Source organism: Haliaeetus albicilla, chromosome 1, assembly GCF_947461875.1.
Source record: "Haliaeetus albicilla chromosome 1, bHalAlb1.1, whole genome shotgun sequence".
Lineage (NCBI taxonomy): Eukaryota > Metazoa > Chordata > Aves > Accipitriformes > Accipitridae > Haliaeetus > Haliaeetus albicilla.
Window position 1 is genome coordinate 75,071,198 of NC_091483.1, and position 13,873 is coordinate 75,085,070.

Here is a 13,873-nt window from a genome sequence, read left to right on the forward strand (position 1 = left end):
TCTTAAAAGGATCCTGTCAGGGACATATGCATCATATGACCATGAAGACCACAGTTAAGTCTACAAAGGAAAAAGATTAATTAAATCACAAATCAGAACACTATGTCTGATTATTACAGTGACCATATTTCTTTATATGTTCACTACCATTGTCTACAGACACCACTTGGAGCCTTCTGAAAGGAAAGCTATCACCTTTCCCATTAAAGCTGGACAAAAAATGTTGGTAGCTGGTCATTCATTACAGATGGAATTTTACTGAAACCATTTTAACTGAAGACTTTTATTTATTTATTTGAAGTCGGCCTTTTGAGCTCTTCTAGTTTCTAGTAGAGTCTTACAAAGTCAAATTATGCTGGACCCTGCACCTGATAAAACATTAACACTGTTTTACACATTTTGGGAGAGGATGGGAACAGAAGGGAGGACACAGACTAAGGAGTAGCAAGCACCACAGTACTCTGATTCAGAAGTGCCAAATCACACAAGGCTCCCCTCTGATCTCACCGATAACTACCAGATTATGAATACCAAAGTATATCTGCTGTCTGCACAAAGGACACCTGAAGCATTCTGTGACGCTTTTCATGTTGTCTCCTCCTCTGAGGGCACTTAATCTTTGGAGAAGAACAGGTTGAGGCTGTATAAACTATCCTAACTGCACACAGCCCATTCTTTACTAACGTTCCTTATTGCAGCTTTTAAAGTAATTCATACATTATCATATGAAATAATTAGACAAAAACGCCTGCCTTACCAGATTATCAAGCATTCGCATAAGAGCTTCAAATTCCTGTTCGCCAATCTGCCATTTTGGATGGGATACAGTACCCTCACCTGCTGGAGACTCAGGGGAACGAGACTTGGCTTTATACTTTCCAGGATCTAAAAGCACTAAATTGTCAGGTCCACCTGCACTGGCCAGGGTACGTACCTTAAAAACAGTAAAGTCATCTTTAGGTTTCTTTTTGAGGGGGAAACAACCAAAAAAGCCCCCAAAATTGACATCAGAAAAAACAGAAGAGATCTACTTAATTTTAAAGGTAAATAAATTAACACACTTGTATAGAAGTTATCTTAAGGCTTTGGAAATACCTGTTTTAATAGGCAGCATATATCAAATCAATGGTTCCAATACAGTATTTCAATATTGCTGGTTAAACCAATGTTTTGGATGTCCTCGCATAATATAATGATTTCCAAATCAACATGTTAGTTTAGATCAAGAGTTTAACCAGTGAATTGCACAACTATTAATCTGTTTGAAGGTTAATAAAGCAGACTGTATTATTATATAACATACTAAAATTCTTACTTGAATCTCACAGGCAAGCACTAGATTATGAATATAGTAGAAAGCCTCCTCGACAGTCTCTCCAACTGATACTAAGCCATGGTTTCTGAGAATAAGGACCTAGAGAGACATTGCAAATAAAGTTAACAGCAGTAAGGCAAGTATTTTCTTGCTCTTGATTAAAGAGCATACCTCCCCCACCCCCCCACACATACTTTTCTTTAATTCTAGGTGTAAATACTGACCTTGCTTTTAGGCCCCAAATTTTTCTGAATAACCACCTTTTCTTCATCATCCACTAAAATACCATGGTAGTCATGATAAGCTACTTCCCCTAGAGAAAGTGCTTCAGGTGAAATTGGCAAGAGACCACACTTCATTGCAGAAACCTGAGAAATATTAAAACAACCAGCTTAATTTCTTGCAACAGAAAAAAAAGGAAAGGAAAAAAAGAAAGAAAATATAATAATAGAATCACAGAATAGTTTGGGTTGGAAGGGACCTTTAAAGGTCAGCTAGTCCAACCCCCCTGCCATGGGCAGCAACATCTTCAACTAGATCAGGCTGCTCAGAGCCCCGTCCAACCTGACCTTGAATGTTTCCAGGGATGGGGCATCTACCACCTCTCTGGGCAACATGTTCCACTGTTTCACCAACCTCATTGTGAATAATCTTATAATGATGAGAATTATAATAGAAAATATATTTTTATATGTATGTGTCTGTATAGGCACATACATAGTGGTCGTATACTCCATCCCTAAAGCTGCTATTTTTCACAACTTTTCGATTGGATACAGAAGTCACATTGATCTTGGGTCTGACTCAGTATGGCTGCTTTTATACAACACCAACACCAATATGAAAAGACTCAGGAAAAAAAAAAACAAAACAAAACACCAAAACCAAACATCAAAATCAGCTGCATCCTTCATTCCTTTTAATCCACTCAGTGATTCTCCCCCTCCCCGTCCCCCCCAAAAGAAGAAATCTAGTAATGAATTTTGACACAAGTAATTCCGCAATGTTGCGGGTAAAGTTAAGGAACATTTTTAAAGACTACTCTAGAATTCACCATTTTAGGAATCTGATCAATTATCCTTAAAATGGTTGTATCACTGCTGTTAATCAGTTAAAAAAACCCAAACAAACAGAATGTGAACTTTGAAATAGAGTTACCAGATGATTCTCAAAAAATTCCAAAGAGGTAAAACTCACTTGTAACCAGCTGTTCTAATGAGAGGCAATGGAAAAGTTTCAAATATTTAAGAAAACCTTGATATATTTGCTTTACAAAACCAACAAAATACGCTGTAGCTCTTATGACTCACTGTCAAAAGGTATGGTCTTTTGTGGTATAGGCCACACAAATATAAAATATGTATCTTCCAATTACAGAGCTCAATTTACTGTCTGACCACTCATGTAACAACCAAATAAGGAGGATATGATTGATTCAAACAGAATCACATATTTGAAGGCAGACTTAAAGGCTTTCTGCTCTTCAAAAAGAAAGCAAATCTGATTTAAGGGGGATCCACCTATTTTCCAGTTTGGGCAGGGGGGGAGAACAGGACAGACGACAAATGAAAAGCTGTGCTTACCGCTGCCCCTGCTGGTGTATGAATATGAACAATGCATTTAACATCAGGTCGAGCTGCGTAAATTGCAGAGTGCAAAGTAAAACCAGCTTGGTTTACTCCCAAATTAGTGCTTCCACGATCAACTACATCTCCCTGAATATTGATTTTAACCTGGGAATGAAAAGAATTAATTTCATAAATGAATCAAGACTGCCAAAAATCTGATTTAATTCAGCATCTACCACTGAAACTCTAAACCCATATTTCTTTCAGCATTTTATTTTAACAAGTGTCAAAATGTGCACAATAAGGCTGTAGGTAGGATAATGACCAGGGCCCTAGCTTGAGATTAAGCTAACTAAAAAGGACATCAGAAACCATTGGATATGACATGAGAAACTGCTGCATGTAACAGGTAACAGTGCAAGAAGCTAACAAAAGTTACAGACAGCACTGTGACAAATGGCTGCATTTCACAGAGAGTTACAGTGGAGTTATATAAGAAACTTGCAAACTTTACAGATACCTGAAGAGGAGTATTGGGACCTTTTGGGGAGTAGGTTCTTGAAAGGCCAGCACCTAGGTAACCATACCATTGATACTATGTAAGGCTGAGATTGCCCAGGTAATAATGTTATAATACCAAATTTGGATATGGACATAGCAAAACTGGAATAAAAGGGAAAAAGTAATTATGCATGGGTTGTTTATTTGGGAGACAACAAGATTGGAGAAAATGGAGTTTCAAAGCGGAGAAGGGAAGAACAAGCATGGGAGAAATGAAGAGAAAAGGGCGATGAAGGAGCAGTCGTGTAAGCAGGCTGCTGGTCAGCATGCTCATTTGGCTAAGCTATGTGCCTTATCACTGTAGTCTCTCTTATTAAATCCTGCTGCTAGCTATGTTCTGTGTGAACATGCTCTCCACCATATGTACATTTTGCTACTTTCATGCAACCTTAATTCTCAAGGTACTTACATTCCTGATATAGAGATAAAATCAGAACACCTTTCAAAAAGTGCAAAACACACAAAATACCCCCACAGCATGGCCCTTACCCTCTTCTAAAAATCTTGTAGTGGCAAGAAAGGGCAGGTCTCTGTTTTCTCCATTCCTTTTCCTATAGCTTTTTCAATTAAAATTTCATGGATGGTTAAGGTGGAGTTATGTAAGAAAGAGCCAACTTTACAGATAGCTGAGGGAGAGTATTGGGACCTTAAGGTGTCAAGTTTGAAATGTTACTACGCTGCACATACTTGCCTCACTTCTCTGCTAGAGGTTACTCACCTTACAGTAGCCAGGTAGAAAGAATAGTGTGCAAGTTTCTATTTTGTTTCAACACAAGAGAGTCAACCACATTAACTCAAGTTGCCTTCAGCAGCAGTGTCGACTAGACTGAAAATAAATGCTCACAAAATGCTTCCCACCAGCTAACAGTCAAGAGAGTTGTGTCTTCAGCTGCAACCATTAGATCCCTAAAACATAATCTATCTATACTCTCAGCTACTTACATCATTAAACGATGGTAACTAAATTAGGCACCTGACACCACGTCTTGAAATTGTAAGTGGTTTGCATCATTTATGTCTGAAACACATACTGTTTCCCTCAACAAGCCTGACTCAACAGCCAGCAGCTTTCTAGGGTGTGACGTGATCTATCCAAATGACCTGGCTCCTCTTTACAACTAGACCAACTGGAGGACACCTGGTGGTGAACATGTGCAAAGAAATCGCTCTCAGAGATACCTCAGCTGTACCAAAAACAACCCTGTTGAATGAAACTATTCTAAACATGTAAGACAGAGTAAAATATTCCCTAGGATAGAATTTAAACAGTGACAGATATACAGAGCAGATTCAGCTATTCATATTTTACAGCTATGAAAAATAGCAATTGCTTACCAGACTAGATGCAGTAACTTCACTATAGAGGAGTCCAAAAGGTACAATGAGGAAGTGCTCCTGCTCAGAATTTACTCTGGCCTAAGGATAAAACAAGAGTAAAAGTTACTAAGAATATTTAAGTAAAGCATAAAGGCGGCCCAAAAACATGACAGTTACTTTCACCTCCTGAGTGTGGACAGGGCAAGTATGCCTACAACACATGCAATATGACTTTCATGTATGCTGTAACAGATAATCAACATACAGAACAGTTAATTAACTCGTGTTGAACAAAACCAGATGGCAGATACGTATCAGGGTCCTTCAGATTGGTGGAAGGTAATAAGTCCTTAGATCCTATGGTAATGACAACTCAACTACTGTGGATAAAAGGAATGATACTGAGAGAAATGGGAAAATAAAAAGTTACCATTTTTTTTAGAAGAATGAGTTTATACTGCAACTGTATTTCTATCCTAGTAAAACAGAAGGTATGAAATAGAAGTGTGTGAGAAAACACAAGAATTTGGCCCACAGATCTAAAACACCTTGATGCTGAGAAGGGTTTTATCACTGATGCTGGTGCCTGTGAGACATCTGTGAGCAGTACAGCATCCTTGGCAGGTTTTCTGCCAAGTATCTTGACCCTCACTTATGTTTTTGCTCTTTTGTCTAATTCACACAATCAGGAGTTTATAATACAAAAATAATTCTGACTTCAAACCATTCACATCTTGGGATGCATCTGTTAAAAGCCTGTACAACAAAAAATACAGGACAGCTAGGTATTTTAGGTGTCTTTCAATGGAGAATTAAAAGGCTTTAAATGTTCTACTAGACAGGCAAGACAACTCCCTATTTTGCTATGAGTCTACCCAGGTTTTGTGTTTGGGTTTTTTGATTTTTTTTTTTTTTTATAAATAATTTAAAAATTTTATTTCTTTATTTATTTATGAATTCTGCATTTCCCTGAGATGCAGCTACTTTATGCTCCCTCATGTCTTCCACTACTTGTAACATTAAATACATGTGTGCTTTGATATAGTTCTACTGCAAGGAAAAAAAAATTTCTAAAATAAGTAGTTGATCAGTCATCCAAAAGCTTCTAGCACAAATCTGGCTTCATTTACAACCAGCTGGTAACATGCTATAGCACAAGAGCCTTGAACTGAACCAGTTAGTTGAAGTTAACCTGCACTTTTATGAATCACCAAAATAGTTCTCCATTACAAAAGTGTACACGATCTACAAAATCTTTCACTTATTTATGCAAACCCAAGAACAGGTATTAGTCAAAATGCCCCAAAAGCTAATAAGAAAGGTCAAATGTAAGATAAACAAGCAGCAAGACTCATAAACCGCCTTACTTTAGGATTAGATCCAACAGCTCGTGCCCTCAAAGCAAACCAAGACTTGGTGAATGATGTATACCTTCTGTAAATCTGTAATCTCAAATTCTGCCTAACCCTGGAGGCACCCAAGTTTACTCCACATTACTGTACTTGACATGAAAGCTCTTGACGCTCTGTAATTCTGCTTCTGTGTCAGGACTGCACCAGTCTGAACAATTCTACACACAGCAGCTGTCAGTGATTGATAAGGATCCAGAAAAGCAAAGACACTCCACCCAGCTCCTTGATATGCCCAGATTGGCATATACTCTCATATCCTCACAATTCCTTTCTCCTCTAACACACAGGCTTATGCCCCTCACAGTAGGCTGTTGTATATTTTCTCTTACTTAAGAAGTGCACTGGCAGCTTTTAACGTGAATGTAATCACCTAGTAATTAGAGCATCCACTCACAAAAAACTGAAAACCTGGAGTCAAACTCCAGCTCTGCATGAAGCAATAGGCATTCACCACATTCCAAAGGAGTGCCTTACTACCACACTACTACTTAATGTATGGGTATATGGAACAAAGACAAGACTACTTTGTAAATATAACAACCTTGTTCTAGATCAGCTTCTGAAGATAAATTATATCTACTAGTCACCTTTCAGAATGCTATTAACTGGAAGCATTTGTAAAAGACAGGTGAATTATGACTTGTGATTGCTGCTGACAAACCATTAACCAAGAGCTTTCCAGTACCACTTTGCCCTTCAAAACTGTCTAAAATACTTGCAGAATCTCATACTCTAAGTGCTTTGACTGTCTTCCACCCCAACTGGTATCACCATTATCTAACCTTCCTGTGCTTCCCCTGCCATCAAAAGAAACCAAACTTGAGGCATTCCACCCCAATCATGTGCCCTTGCCTTAACCAATTCCCTAGGCACGCCGCTCTTCATTACATTTATCTTTCTATCTAAATGCTTAAGCATTCCCAGGGCTGAACTTTACACTAAAAAGCCATCTACAAACCTACTTATCTAATAATCTTTTTATTGCATTAATGTCCCTTTTACAAAATCAATTCTCCTGTCACATATGAAAAATCATGGGCGGCACAGAGATGTTTACAAGAACCATAATGCTGGATATGTTCCCATACTAAAGGAACGAAACAACCTAACCAACATTGCCTTGATCCTATGCCTACTGATATCATTTATCATCTTCATCAGTTCACAAATAATATACCTTTAAATCTCAAAAAGCAGTAATAATAAAATTACCATATTTCATTCAGACTGCAACTAGAATAACTGAAAATACATAAAGGACAACCTCTACTATGTAGAAAAAAAACAATTCAGCTCTGTCAGGAAAACAATTGACTGGGTTGCACACCACAGCTGTGACTTTACTCATGAGACTCATGTTGATCATTCTTCTGGCATATAAAACCTCCTTGATTTGACCTCCATGTCATTATTTTTATGGATGCCAGCAATTACTCAGTCACAAGGAAAATTGTTGGCACGCTGCATTAAGCTAAGTAGTTCACTCATGTTCAGAAATCCTATGGCTTCTTTTTCAAAAAGATTGGTACCTTGAATTAAAAAATTCATCTGAATGACTAATTCGAAGATATTTTAGTACTTAGCAAGAAAACTAAGACATGAAATTGCAGAATAATACATACAATTATTTAAAGCATTTAAGATACTAAAAGACTGAGTCTTTCAGGAATCTTAATTTCATCATAAGAACTTTCATGTACACTCTCTTAAGACTCTATTCAGGCTATGGTAGCTGACATCCAAGCTGTTCCAGTTCTTATTCTTGAGATGCAATGACAAATCTCTTCACTGTTATACTGCTTTCAGAACCACTTTGCTCCTCTTCCACACAAAGAGAAAATGACAGATGAGGGAGGGAAGCAATCCTCTTGTATGTTAAAACAATTGGTTCAGTTATCCATTGATTCAATACTCACTGTTATATGATTGTAAATAAGCTGAGACCAGCCAAAGAGATCTGCTAATCTGTAGAAAGCTGCCAATTTACATCGTAACAACTTCTCCCCTTTTTCATAAGCAATGGAATCTGATCCTCTCAGATCATTCACGGGTGTCACCATGCCAAGACCTGAAAAGGAGAAGGGGTAAAAAAACACAAGGGGGGTTGTGTTCAACATCAGTTAAAACCTAACAACACGCACCACTATTATAGTCATTGTTCTTACTAGTTTATATCAACATATTAACCTAAGAAATGGATAACAAACTTTAATTACTGTAATGTCATAATTTATATTACACAAATACCATGACAGTCTTAGACAACATTATTTATCTTTGGTAGACTCAGCACTCGTTTCCTTCCTTAATATTCGTAAGTGCTAAGGTGACAGTGTGTCCCTTAGCAAAGTATTTTCTTTTCTCTCTCAAACTAATGATTATCTGTAAAATACAAATTCATTGTTAACAGAAAAATGTAACCCCAAATATTCCACTTTTTTGAGATACGCGATTTGGTATTCCTGAAAAGGAGGAATATAAAAAGATGCACACGGGTTCATTTAATTAGGAAAAATTAAGTACAAGCTAGAGAGAGGAGGATTACGGTAAATAATTACAAACACTGTAGTTCTAGTTAGTGTGATTAGAAATGTGGTTAAAAGTAACTGTGATAAAGCAGAACCAGGCCATGCTACAGTCTAAACTATAGATTTGTTTTGGAGCACAGGCAAGGATTTATATTATCTTAACACAAAACCTGTGTGTACATGCATTCAAACATTTTGGTTTTTGTTTTCCTTCTTCGTTTTGCTTGCTGATGTTTCTTATCTATAGCTTCACTCACAGGAGAAAGCTGCAAACAGTATTTCAATGGCAAAAATAATTAGTTTCTAAAGACCTTCGCTGTTACTAGACTACTAATGAACATTTCATCTTCCTGCAGACAATCCATGTGGTAAACACTAGTAATATTTAAATCTTTACATTTTTCACTAGTGCTGACTTACCAGGCTTATTTTTCAGTTAAGATACCTGGCCTGGTTTTGACTGGGATAGAGTTAATTGTCTTCCTAGTAGCTGGTATAGTGCTATGTTTTGGGTTCACTGTGAGAAGAATGTTGATAACACACTGATGTTTTTAGTTGTTACTAAGTAATGTTCAGACTAAGTCAAGGATTTTTCAGCTTCTGATGCCCAGCCAGCAAGAAGGCTGGAGGGGCACAAGAAGTTGGGAGGGGACACAGCCAGGACAGCTGACCCAAACTGCCCAAAGGGGTATTCCATACCATGCGACGTCATGCCCAGTATATAAACTGGGGGAGTTGGCTAGGGAGGGGCGGATCACTGCTTGGGAACTAACTGGGCATCGGTCGGTGAGTGGTGAGCAACTGCACTGTGCATCACTTGTTTCGTATACTCCAATCCTTTTATTATTATTGTCATTTTATTATTGTTATTATCATTATTATTTTTTTCCTTTCTGTCCTATTAAACTGTTCTTATCTCAATCCTTGAGTTTTACTTTTTCCCCCCCCCAGTTCTCTCCCCCATCCCACTGGCTGGAGGGGAAGCAAGCGAGCAGCTGCGAGGTGCTTAGTTGCTGGCTGGGGCTAAACCACAACAATACCACACTTGAAATAGCTTTTGATTTAAATTATATACACGAATCACATTGCATATCACTGTGGCATTTAGAAACTAATCAATTCATTTTATGTTTGCCATGTTCCTGTGAGCAGAACAGTATAGCATTTGAACTTCACAGCACTTATTCACACAGTCTTCATTTTAAGCTTTAAAAAAAAAAAAATTCAACTATTATAAATTAAGGTGCACTCACTCATGTTTAATGCAGCCATTCCGCCTTGTGGTGCTGCAGGGTAGACATTTGGTACATTTGTTGTCATGAAATCCGCAATCTGCTGTAAAGCCAATAAACCTGTTGGGTTCTTCCCCTTCTTAAATTGTTCCTGGATCATAGATTCCAGTTCTTCACAAAAAGCCTAGCAACAGGACATTGCATACTGTAAAGCATGTTCAAATGAACGTCAACCTTTCACACACAGCTTCTTTTTAGCACTTAGATGGAAACATCCTATACCTCCTCTGAAAACCAGCTCAGGGCAGAATTACTGGGTGCACACTGTTACTTGAAAATGTTGCTCTCTCGAGCTCCAAGGATATGAGTCACTTACTTTTTTGTGAATGGAAATTCCAGCATTCTCTCCAAGTAACACCAAAACTCATTGAACCTACTAACATGGATTTCTGGAAGAAGGAGCAGTACGTACAATTGACTTGAACACAAAACATGAAAAGAAAAGTAGCAGAACCAGAAAAGAGAAGGAAAGTTGTAAGTGTGGCTTACAGGGAACTGAGAGCCAAGAAGGAATCCAGGAACACAGGAAGGAATAGCTATTAAATTTTTAAAGTATGTTTAAACAAGGGGTTGTTACTTTTCTCCTGGTTGTTTTTTTTTTTACTTTTTGTTTTGGTAATGGGGTTTTTTTGGCTTTAACTTTGAAAGGAAGAAAACAGTATTTTTTACTACTGTTAGTAGCTGGTGCTTTTGACAAGAACACTGGAATTTGTACTGAAAGAGAAGTATTCCAATCATTAAGTGAATCTAAATAAAATGGGTTGATTTCACGTGGAAAAACTGTAAATATACCAATACATCCCTATTTTTAATGAAGTTCTGTCATGAAATGTTTTGTATCTAAAGTCAACCATCAGTTATTACAAAAGGAAAAAAATGTTATGAGATAAATGTTGTTTTGTGTACTCTCTCCCTGAGGGAAATATCTTTAATATTAAATGTCAATCATTCATAGTTTATTATTGTGCAGCATTCAGAAAGAGATATATAAAAATATTTCACGTCAGAATTATGTATGAAAATTAAGCACAGGACAGACCTGCCTTGTATAAGCTCCTCTTTGAAGTGTTACTTAATTTATATGTTTAAATGAATAACTGAAAATATGAAACAAGTGAAAAAATGTCTGACCCAGACTAGATGGAAAATATGAAAAAAAATTTATGATTACACAGAGAATTCTGAAAGCAAGACTGAGGAGCTGCTTTATGAGTAGACAATAAAAATTCAACCAGATAATGTGAGGAAAAATTAGGCTACAATTAGAATACTTCAGAAGAAAGGCCAACCAGAAGAAAGATCAAATGGATCTAGGATACCACAAAATTCTCCAATTCCATAGGGATATTAAAAATAGAGATAATAAATTTATCACTTTAAAGGTGGAGCATTTTCTTTTCTTACTGGGCTTTGAAGAATCATGGAGACTCTCTTCTTCTGTTCCATCATGTTAAAATCCTGGCGAAGGTCAGGTGCCATATTCCTCTCTCTCAAATAATCTGGATTATTTTCATCAACTCGATCAAAATACCTCTCTTTATGAGGGGCTGTTGTTGGAGGTGGTGAAGTCACCACCCCCACACCAGAATCACCATTCATAGCACAGTTTTAAGGAACCTACAAAGAGGGGACAGAGAAGAGGAATAAATAAATCAAGCAAGGAAATAATTAAGAACTTTGTACATGTTTCTTGTTTCAGAGTAACAGGTAAAATCCACCTAAAATTAGCATGGCTTCCCAAACACAGAAACCATGTTTGTGAAATTGGATAGCAATATTCTAGAGGAGAAAGAAAGATTTTAAAATACATGATTAGAAAAGTAGGTTAACATATATGAAAAGTCAAATATGCTACATACGTACATGCTACACAAAACTAATAAAAGAGTTCCCATTTAAAGTACCTCCAGTTCTTTAAGCTGTCTACACAGCTTGATTTTCGGAAGCACCAGAGTCCTTCAAACCTTCTCACAGACAATGACAGAGAAGTTCAAGACACATGAGGTCTAAACTCCTTGGTTTTGTTTTTTGGTTTTTTTTTACTTAAAGTTTAAGCAGACACAATGAAAACAATATTGCATAAATCAGAATTTAAATCATTACGGAAAATAAGACATTACACATGTTCATTAATATGAAGAATCAACCCCACCAAAACATGCTCAGATTACTAACATGTTTCTGGAGACAAACACAGAAATACTGACTCTGCAACCTGAGGCGTACTCTTCACAAATGTATTTATTTTAGGTTCATTCAATGGCATGCACATCACTAGATTAGCATGTGGTTTTTGGAATCTGGAAAGCACACACACTAAGACAACCCCCACCCACTGGCTAGGGTTCATTTCAGTTTTACATGTTGTAATCAGCAATTGCATGTATCTACTAGAAAGGCTGAAAACCCCGCTGGCATTGCTCATACACACATCCTTTCACTCAGAAGAATCCCTTTGCGTAACATGACCCTAGTTTTTTGGGCACATTATTATAACCTTCATTCCAAAACCCTTTTTAGAAGATTTTTTGAAGCCTTCTACTGACAAGCAACCAGTTCAATAAAGCCACCCTTGCAACACCTGGAGACTTAAACTTCTGAATCCTGATCATCTGACATATCAAATTAAAATAAAGCTCTTTCAGAAAAGATTTTTTTTTTTGCATATTGTACACGATTAAACAAAATGGCACCGACACAAACTGTATTTCACTGAACTGTAATAAGAATATTTAACTCTGAATGGCTTGCTAGTTCAGCAAACTGCAATTATTTACATTATACACCAAATATGCAAGGTTGAAATTCCTTGCCATCATGACATTTAGCAACTTTACCAAGAAAATGAGCCAAGAAAAGCTAGCAGGTCTTTTCCTGGAGGTGGAAGAACAGATAAAGAGAATAAAGTAGCAGAATCTGGCTCCCTGTCCCAGTACGGTGAAAAAGACTAATTTCAATAATGCTGATTTGGATTCGGGGTTCACACAGCAAGGAGAACACTGATTTAAACAGTCAATTTCATTACGCATCTTTAGTTTTGCAAGGATTAGTACCATTAAAATCTGCTGATATTATCAAGTCATTGCAATTCTTCTTGCTATGCAGTAGGAAAGATTGTACATATCTTTATTTAAGTAATGATTAATCTACATGTCATAACTAGTAAATTTTGATATATGTCTCTATTCTTTTACTATTTTTAGATTTTTCTTAGTGACTCGTCTTAAACTGTACTTGCTTGCGGATTTTAATTTGATTAGGAATTTGCTTGCATATTTATTAGCTAAAACCACCTCAGATGTAGATGCACACAGAAAAGGCAAGTTTACATAAATTATTTTGAAATGCAGATTATGTTAAAATCATTGTGGTGAAAAAAATTATCTACTTCAAAATTTCAGAATTAGCAGATCTCATCCTCTTTAATTCTTATATTAGAAAACAAGTTTCAAAACTCAACTGGTTTCTTATTTCAGAATGAACAAATCACTGAACTGAGACAGTTGAACACAATGAGCAAAAGAAAAAAGTATTTTCCTTGACTCTGCAGAACAGGATACTACTATCAAAATCTATGTTGGCACTTAAGACACTCGAGTTTTAGATGCTCAGTGATTTCCACCCACGGAGTTGCTAAATAAACACACACAGACACCTCCGCACTGTTTAAAGTATTTCATTTTAAACCAATCAGTTTAGGCTTTAAAAGTCATGGTCGGATTTTTTTTTTTTCCTTTAAAGTAAGCACATACACACATCTTTATTATTATAACTTCTTTTAATTACTACCTTGCCTCCGCCCAGGAAGAAATATAGGGTATAGCGAGAAAAAATAATGCTTTTATCTGCATGGAAAACCTTTTAAGGTGTTAGACCTAGA

The 13,873-nt window shown here is 36.8% G+C and overlaps 1 protein-coding gene across 13 annotated transcripts in view; it reads right to left on the bottom strand.

Moving 5' to 3' along the window:
* ADD1 (adducin 1) overlaps positions 1–13,873 on the bottom strand; it is a 66,592-nt gene that overhangs the window by 22,972 nt on the left and 29,747 nt on the right. For all 13 annotated transcript variants that reach the window (XM_069794915.1, XM_069794904.1, XM_069794890.1 and 10 more), the window contains exons 2-9: positions 11,398–11,610; positions 9,955–10,117; positions 8,090–8,241; positions 4,780–4,860; positions 2,899–3,048; positions 1,540–1,683; positions 1,316–1,414; positions 758–934 (exon numbers count right to left, since the gene is read on the bottom strand). In XM_069794915.1, coding sequence (XP_069651016.1) covers positions 758–934; positions 1,316–1,414; positions 1,540–1,683; positions 2,899–3,048; positions 4,780–4,860; positions 8,090–8,241; positions 9,955–10,117; positions 11,398–11,592 — 1,161 coding nt within the window. In that variant the 5' untranslated portion in view covers positions 11,593–11,610. The remainder of the gene's footprint in view (positions 1–757; positions 935–1,315; positions 1,415–1,539; positions 1,684–2,898; positions 3,049–4,779; positions 4,861–8,089; positions 8,242–9,954; positions 10,118–11,397; positions 11,611–13,873) is intronic.